The sequence below is a fragment of the Vicia villosa genome, unplaced genomic scaffold, assembly GCF_029867415.1.
Source record: "Vicia villosa cultivar HV-30 ecotype Madison, WI unplaced genomic scaffold, Vvil1.0 ctg.002447F_1_1, whole genome shotgun sequence".
Classification (NCBI taxonomy): domain Eukaryota; kingdom Viridiplantae; phylum Streptophyta; class Magnoliopsida; order Fabales; family Fabaceae; genus Vicia; species Vicia villosa.
Window position 1 is genome coordinate 145,221 of NW_026705930.1, and position 9,324 is coordinate 154,544.

Sequence of the window (9,324 nt, forward strand, 5' to 3'; positions counted from 1 at the left end):
TTCTTTTTATTTAAATAGACTATATACTTCTTTATTTTTTTAATGAATAATTATAATTAAGAATAAAATGTACGAATGGCAAATTTTTTTTATTAAACTTTTACATTCAGAGCGTATTAGAGAGAGATAATAGAATTGTAAGTTTTTTATTAATATATTATTAATTGTGCAGTGATATATTATTAATTTTTTATATAGAAATTTATTAGGTACTTCTTTTTTATATTTTAAAATAAATTAGCAATAATAATTTTAATATTTAAAAATGATGAAACTAATAATTTTATAGGGAATTTTCTCAAAAAAAATAGTTTAATATAGTATATAAACTATTTTAATGAATTATTCATAATTAGGAATAAATTTAAGACGATTAACCAAATAGGTTCTCAACAATAAACAATCACTGAATAATACTATAAATACATTTTTTTCCTTTTTGTTTTTTTGGTAAAACATTGAACATGGAATCTAAATAAAACTCATAAATCTGAAATTTACATTGAACATTTGAATAAAAAGTTACCTATTTCTTACACATTAATGACAGAAATACCCACCTAATACTCTTCTAGCTAGTGTTTATTTATACCCATTAGAAAAAACACACTCATACACTCAAACCCTTTTAGTTTTACAAACTGAGCCTTAGGCACGGGAAGGAACTGAACGATGATACAATGCTTAACATCCATCCCTACTTTTTCACAAATCTTATGAATCTGATTCCACAATCACAAGGGAATCTTCACCGTTTATTTCCTTCAAAGTCACTACTATTCTCAGTTTCACCAATTCTTTTTTATCCTATAATGTTTAAACAATTTTACATTTTTTTCCTCATATAATGATAGGCCAGTTTCAGCTCTTGCAGATGATCCCTCCAAATTACGCCGTTTCGTCGCACCGCCAACCACCTCACTTGCCGCTAAATTCGGCTGTGTTATCTCGACCTCCAAAATTCAATGACCATCAGCCGTGTCTCGTGAATTACACAAATCGGGTTAAATGGAACGGAAACAAACCCAAGAGACGCAATGACAAACGCCGTGTAAACTCTAATGATTCATCGGAGACAAACCGATTCACTGGAAAGGTTCGAAAATTTCACTTTCCAAAGAGGAGGTTTACCAGCGGCGGACGTATGCCCGCTCCGTTCGCGCCGTGCAATACGACGTCGTTCATAATCCGCGCGAAGAAGTCTGGCGGTATAGCTTCTCTGGTCTCTCCTTGTGCGAGGACTCCAGCGATCTTGACAACCCCGATACTGTCTCCGTCGACAGAGGTGGTTGTAGAGATGGCAAAGGAAAAGTGGGGAGTTGACGGATATGGCACGATGAATGGCTTAATTCGTGTTCGGTCAAGGAAAGAAAGTTCTAACGAAACAGAAAACAATGACAGTGAACAATTTGAAGTTGAGAAGACATTGAACACTCACTTGAGAAGATTTGAGATGATATGTCCAAGTGAGTATAGTTTAGAGAATAGGGTTGACGAACAGGAATTAAAAATTTCTCGTCTTGAAGAACATAATTTAACTCTTAAAGAAAGAGTTTTTCTCATTGAAAGGGAATTGAATGAGTTGAGACGACGTGTTTTATGCTTGGAGACGGAGGGAATTAGATTGCAGGATTTCAATAGGGAAGATGTTTGCTCCGATAAAAGTGTCAGTGATGACGGCGAGAGTGATGACAAGGGTGATTGTTAAACTAACACTGTCAATTAAATGTATACCGATTGTGTCTTGTGGGAATGTTTAATGGATTTTGCAAATGAGTATTAATAGTTTAGTGGAGCATAGTCTTATTTAGTTATTGTTGTTGATTTGAACTTAACTCTAAAGATGTTGTGTCTTGTGGGTTTAGTCAATTTGGACTTCAAATTAACATTGAATAAGAATTCAAAAATGCTTTGTAATGTCTCGTTAAACAGTTGGTTTGAACTTATACCTGTTTGTTTGTTTCAAAATCCCAATGTTTGTCTCGATGCCATTTCATCTATCTCTCTCATTTTATTTTACCTTTTCTTCATTTCATTTTCACTTCTCTCATGAAAACTTGTTAGAGAAAGTAAGAGAATCAAAAGTTTGAGGATCTACATTTCTCACACACTTGTAATCTGCCTTTGTATTTCATCAAAAAGATTTACGTTAAAGTAATAACAATCTTGGGTCACATTTTTGTAGAATCTATGAAAAATTTAATAAGATTATGTTGAAATTATTTTTATAATCTACAATTCGTTTATTGATACTATAATTCGTTTATATATGTTAGATTTGTCAATTCACCTATTAAACATTGAGGTTATACAGTCATAACTTCATTGGTTGTTTAATGAGACAGGGTGCTCCTCTAGCCACTTATTTTTATCGTTTATACGAAGGGTTATCACTTTATTTACCATTGATGACTTAAAATTGAAACTAAATTTATTGGTAGAATCTATTCTATTGCATTAAAGATATTAAGTATTTATTCGATATTAATTGTAAAATATATAAATAACTCATGTGAATAAATATATTTAAAAAATAAATAGTCTATACTAATACTCTATCAAATTATATTTTTCGTTAAATTATTAAATCTTTGTAAATATTTTTTATATAAAATTTCTATTTCATATATCGTGCTTTTGAATTATATAACCAACCTACTCTTAGTGTCTTTTTTTCGAGTGTTAGCCAAAGATCCAATGACTAAGTATTTACTGTCAATTTTAGTAAACAAGCATTACTCTTTAAAAAGGTTATTTGAAGGATCGACTAAATAATCATAAGAAATATGTGCATAAATTCTTATAATTTTATTAGAATGTTTAATGTGAAATAAAAATCAACTCTAATTTCTATGAAGATTTTAAGGAAATTTCTTGGTCACCTCTGGTGAATTTACTAAAATACCCCTTGTTTCGGAAGTTCATTTCCGAAAACGTACTTTTATTGAAAAAAAAAGTGTTTTCGGAAACGTATCTCCGAAAAGGTGTTTTTTAAATGAAAAATATTAATTTCGGAGATGCATCTCCGAAATAAAGTTGTTTTTCAGAAAATTGGTGTATTCAGAAGTTCATCTCCGAAAACACCCCCCCTTAGAAGAATTCGGAAATGCACTTCCGAAATAAGGTCTAGACAGAAGAAAAATAACAAACAAGAACGATTCGCTTTATTTAATCGGATGAAGATTACATCGATCACATTACATAAGATTAAAGTTACATATTGTTAAACACGGGTAGGTGAGGATGAGTCAACATTTTGATAACGTCGTCCCCCGATCTTTGAAGTTTCGCGTCCAACTCGATTGGACCCTTTGAAGAAAATCGGTCGAACGTTGTCCACAAAACCGCTAAATCTTCGTCGTTCTTGATCTCAAAAGGTGTGAACTCAATGTCTCAATAGGTATGTTCTTCGACCGCTCTCTATTTTTCTCGCGCTCTTGGCTCATCATTTCTTCAAACTCCGCCATTCTTGAAACGAAAGGATCCGGCCAAGTCTCCGCCTCATTTGAACGATGTGTCGTCCATTGACAAGAAGTAGCCAGTATAGGACACCCCGGTTTCAAAAACACTTGGACGAAGTGCCGCGATCGTAGATACCCGATGCATATGATGCAGCTAGATGCGTCCAATGGCGGTCGACTATGAAGTGGAAAGGAAGTCTCATTTTGTCCAAACCTCGTCAAATCGACACACACCCGGTCATATGCACTTGCTATTAGATGACCCATATCGGGGAATGACATCCACTTTGAAACCGGAGCGATACCGGTATGTGATGGAACAAGTGAATCATGAATTTTCGCAAACTTTTCTTGATTTTCATATAGTCGGCCGTAGATGTCCCGATACGAAGTCAACTCCGTATAAGTTCCCGTCGAACTAAAGTGTGATTATTTTCCCCTTTACCGAGCAAACCGCAACGGCCCGATATCCACAATTGCCGTCGCCTCCAACATCAACGATGTTATCGATATATTTGTGCATAAAAAGTGGCATCTCATCAATGTAGATAATGGGTGATTTTTTGATCGGCGGTGTGCGAGGTGGCTTTGAAATACGGGCTCCTTTGTTACCACTACACTAGGACTTCGGTGTCGGTGAATCCGGGAATGATGCATCAACATGTTCAAAGTAGGAAGGAGATCGTTTTGTTGATGTGTCTTCTTGTGTATTTTTGGACTTTTTCGGTGCACCTTTCGTTTTAACCGGTTGAGATGGCGGTTTCAAATCGGTGGTCTACGGAAATGCAATTTTTCGCAATTGTTATTTTATGTGCATTTTCATTGTGTCATCCGCTTTAGCAAATTTCTCCATTATCACATCCAACTCGTCGGAGATGGTGATTTTGGAGTCATTTTCTTTCGGCGGGTCAAAATCATCAAAACGAAGCTTCTTCCAATGGTCGGCTACCTCATCCATGCGTATTGGTGAATTCAACTTCTTCTTTTTTGAAAGTATACAAGCACATGGAAGGCCGTATGTCTTTCTAATGGTGCACCCACATAAAGAACTATCCGGCCCCGTGGTCTCCGACCGCTTCGCTTCATGAAACAAAAAATTCAAACCCGATCGGGATATGTTGTAAATCAATTGGGAGAATAGAATTTGGCCCTTATACCGGTGTTCCATAACCGTCTTGCTCCGACTGAACGATGTTTGAATTTCATTGTGTTGATTTTCAAGAATTTGGTTCACGGTGTCCCATCCCCGACACAAATCTCCCTTGCTATCACCCAACCACCTCTTGAAGACCGCATGTGCGGATTCAACTCGGTTAGTCGTGGTGCAACCAAGATGTCTAACTCGATTTGTCCAAGTGCACACGACTTTTTCTCTGACTTTGTCAAGAATGGTGGATTCGACGTAATGACAAAAAATCTTAATGGAACCACACAAAGACCTAAAAGTGTACCAATTTCTCGGTATACACCTCTTCGGAGTATGCATCTAAAATTTCCCTCCATGCCGCCATTATCCTATCAACCACAACACCGGCTTTCATAACTTTACCGTTTTCATCCGGCCTATCATTTGTCCCAACCGCGGGTTTCAACTTACTGCTCACGTTGCAAGTTATGTGATACCAACAAAGTAACACGGTCGATGTCGGGAAGACGGTATCAACCGCATTCATCAAAGCATTGTCCCGGTCGGTGACAATGACGTTTGGCATAACCTTTTGATCAACTAACAAAGACTTGCATATTCCCAAAGCCCGTGTAAAGTTTTCTTCTTGTTCACACTCCAAAAAAGCAAACCCGACCGAATAAGTATTGTCCGTCGAGGTCACACCAACTATCTCTAGAAGAGGAAGCCTATATTTGTTTGTCTTGTATGTCGAATCCATGACAAGAACATCCAATGGATTCAAAAAAATATTTACACGCACCGTAACTTTGTCCTCGGACGTTCGGAAGCTTGACACATATTTGTTATCGCCTAATAGTTTCAAAAGTTGTTGCATTTCCGACCGATGGCCCATTTTTAAAACTTTGAGATTGTGTCGTTCATTGTAAACTTGCTTGATATTTGAAACACTATCCGGTTTTTTACGCTTCAAATTGGCAAGTATGTTGCGAGGCGCCACTTTGACTATCGTTAAATCCGAAATCACATTCTTCTCTTCGCGGGACAAACGACACGCTATTGGATGTCCGTGTAACTTGGCATTCAAGGCATGGTTATGAATTCCACAAATTACGGTTAAACGCCACAAATCATCAACCCTCCGAGTCGCGCGCAACTTAAACGGACACCCACACTTTCTCGATCCCGTGTCTTCGTGTTTTAGCACCCGGTTTGATTGTGCATAACTCCCGCCCCGGTCGCAATTCAAAACAACGAAAGCTTTCCGCCTACTATTTCCATTGTCGGACCTTAAAATAACAATTCCAAATCCAAGTTTAGTAGCTTCGTTCCGAACCCAATCATTCAATTGTTCGCGACTACTGAAGCTCTGATCATTTGTAAATTGTTGCCGAACATTAACCGCATTGATCATAGATTTAACGTCGATAACCGGATCGTTATTAACATTGACAACTTCCAGAACTACTACGTCATCGTCTTGCATAATGTTTTCCGGATGCACCATACCTAACATATGCAAAAATTAGAAAAATTGGCCAAAACTGTTTTTTTTAACTGCCAGGGCATATTTCGGAAGTTCATTTCCGAAATTTGTTAGGTAATATATTTCGGAAATGAACTTCCGAACCATCGCAGGTTTCAGCATAAATTTGTTGAATCAATGTTGTGAAATCGGGGATGAAATGAGAAATGTTTACCTCAAATTGTAGCTTTCTATGCTCCCTTTAACGTGATCAACGGTTTGAAACTTGATTTTGAGACGAAAAATGGATGGAGATTGATTGAATTTTTGAGAGGGTTTGGAGAAGTTTTGAGGAAAAAATGATGAAATAGTGAAGGAGGGAAATTGTATATGCAGAAATGTTTTCGGAAATGAACTTCCGAAATATTCACGGTTTTGAATTTTTTTTGACTTCGGAAATGCATCTCCGAAAACACAACTTTTTTGGTGTTTTCGGAGATGCATTTCCGAAATGTATGAAAATTCAAAAAAATAATAACTTCGGAGATGCATCTCCGAAGCAGGGGCAATTGGGGGATTTCGCTGGGGGTGACCCCCATAGGGAGGTGGGTAAAGAAATTTTCGATTTTAAATGTAAAGTTGCAGAAAATAAGAGATTTTGACGTGGCCGAAAAGAAATTGTTGTAAAGAGAAGAGCGAAAGTAAACGGATTTTGCTTAAATGTAAAGTAAGTGGTGTTCAGAATTATACATTTTGCTCAACTAAGTTATTTTTCACTTCTTCGCTTGGGTACTTTTATAGTGAGAGTTTTTTGTAATGAAATTGACATTCTGAATCCTAACGCTAGAACTCCTATTTATACCAATATAAGACTAACATCTTGCAATGACTTTCTCTCTAGAAGTCAACACATGTTTGATCCTTGTTTTCGCCTTTGGATTTGCTTCTATGTGTTCCTTTGGATAAGACCAAAAGAAAATTATTTGCTTTTCTTTGTGCCACATGTTGTTGTCGAAATCCCACACTAAATTTTGATGTCGAAGCCTTGGATGCACTTTTGATGTCGAAATCTTGAATGCATAATCATGAGAAAAAAATATTAAGTCCTGACTTTCATCCTATTTTTGAGACCCCGGCATCTTAAGTTGTAAAGACCATGTCGAAATGCTCTTCCAAACCTCCAGATTTTACTAAGTTTTTCTATGAACTTATCTTTCACACGTTGAACTCAATGACATCGAAAATCCAGGCTAACCAATTGCCCCCCAAAAATATCACTTTTGACTACTTGGAGATAGGGGCATTTTTTGAAATATCTCGACGTTATTTCACATAGTAGGCTGATGTCATTGTCATCATGACATTTTTGTCAACCGTCACTTAAGAAGCGTGCAACCCTATTTACAGTGATTTCTGGTAAACAACCGCCGATCTTCCAAATTCTACCTATTTGGTAACTTACAGGATCGACTAGATTGATCCTAGAACATGTGTCTAAGTGATGTTATCTTTGTGGTTGAATTTATTTTCTGAATCTACTCCATTTGACAAATGTATTGAATATTTCTATAAAGGTTATGGTTATATGTAAATATAATGATTTCGACTATAAACTCTAAATGACTAGAATAAAATACTCATTTTAAAGTTTAAAGGAAAATAAAACATGTGTGAAAGGAAACGAAACATAAAGACTTTGACTGAAATGTAAAGGAATTCGAAAGGCATATTTAAAGGAATTGCATTGATAAAATAGAAACAACAGTGAAAGTAATATTGGTGTTTCTCATACGTACATTCTCAACAAACTCTTTCTCTTACGCTGGTACTTGAGTATTTTTGAGTGATTTTGTACAAATTGAACACCCCAGATCCTCTCATTAAGACCCCTATTTATACTAATTCGATCCTAACGGTCTTTTTCTAATGAAACGCCACGTTGCCCCTTTGCATGTGCTTCGATTCTCCGAGGCTTCCACACGTCCCTCTGGCTAAAACGAATCACTTTGAAATTAAAACCTTCCCGCTAGAGTTCAAAAACGCGACCAACGTGACTTGTCGAAATATATATCTTCGAAATATTTTGAATTATCCTAAATTCTTATTTCTTTGACTTTGAAAACATTTTTCCTTAAGCTCCAACTCAACATAGAGAAAAAGCTTCCACATGAAGAAACTTGAAATAGCCTTACACATCCATTTCCCCATTTTTCCTTCGAAACATAAACTTAAGATACTTCATCTCTGATTGTCGATATCTTCAGCTAACAAATTGCCCCCTATAAATGTCTATTTCGAATAAAATGCAGAAATGGGCATTTCTTGTTACTTTAGATTTCTACCATTAAACCTTTCAGTATCCCTCAACTTAATGACGTTATAGTAATTATGACCCTCTTTTTCCAAAATGTCTCATCAAAATGTGAGTAATCAGAGTGATAATTACCCCTAATAAGTAAAAGTGAGGCTAAAACTGCGCAATCACCCGAATATCCAATCTTTATCCAACGAGTGTCCCACTAACTTTTAATCACAAGATTTTCAAAATTACAAAGATCAATTTTGGACCTTTATAAATAGTGACCTCCGTCGCCTTCAAATACTTTTCCTTTTGCTCTCTCGAAAACAAAAACTCTGTATCATCTTCTTCCTCAAAACCCCATTCAAACACCCGTATTCTTCTCAGAAACCTCAACATCAATGGCTTCTACTGATCAAGTGTCCAAGCAAACACAATTGACGATGCTTCTCAACCGATCATGAAGATATCCAGACCACTGCAAATAGGGAATCAAGAGTATGTACCAGAACCTCCCTACCTTGAAGAGAAACGCATAATCTCTGCCACTCAGGTACTCATTCCTCTTGATATTGCTAGTGAAACACATGCATTTATGGGTCCTATCCCCGACCCTAATGTAAGTGTAAACTCAGATTTTTTTTCTAATTATCATAGGTCTAGACCTATTGTAAGCAAAAAAAAGGTTGATGATAAAGGGAAACCCATTTTTGCTGAAACTATGGAAATTCGAAAAAATCAAGATACGTCTTTGACGGAAGCTTTAGTGGCCCAGGAAACAATTCAATTAGAATACATGACAAACACCTTTTAGGTGTTTTGATCCATCCTTCTAGCGAAAGACCCTGAACCCTATTATGCTTGGCTAGAGAGGGTTGAGGTGAAGATGTTCTCAGTTTTGGAAAGTCTGAATTCTGGATAGCTTATTCAATCAACCTTGTGAAATTTGCTTTTGGAGTGTTGCAGCCGTTTT

At 36.4% G+C, this 9,324-nt stretch overlaps 1 protein-coding gene across 1 annotated transcript; it reads left to right on the plus strand.

Moving 5' to 3' along the window:
* Positions 1–608: 608 nt before the first annotated feature.
* On the plus strand, positions 609–1,946 carry LOC131638838 (uncharacterized). Its single transcript, XM_058909385.1, has one exon. It carries the CDS (start codon positions 848–850, stop codon positions 1,706–1,708), a length of 861 nt encoding a protein of 286 aa, XP_058765368.1. The 5' UTR covers positions 609–847; the 3' UTR covers positions 1,709–1,946.
* Positions 1,947–9,324: the final 7,378 nt, after the last annotated feature.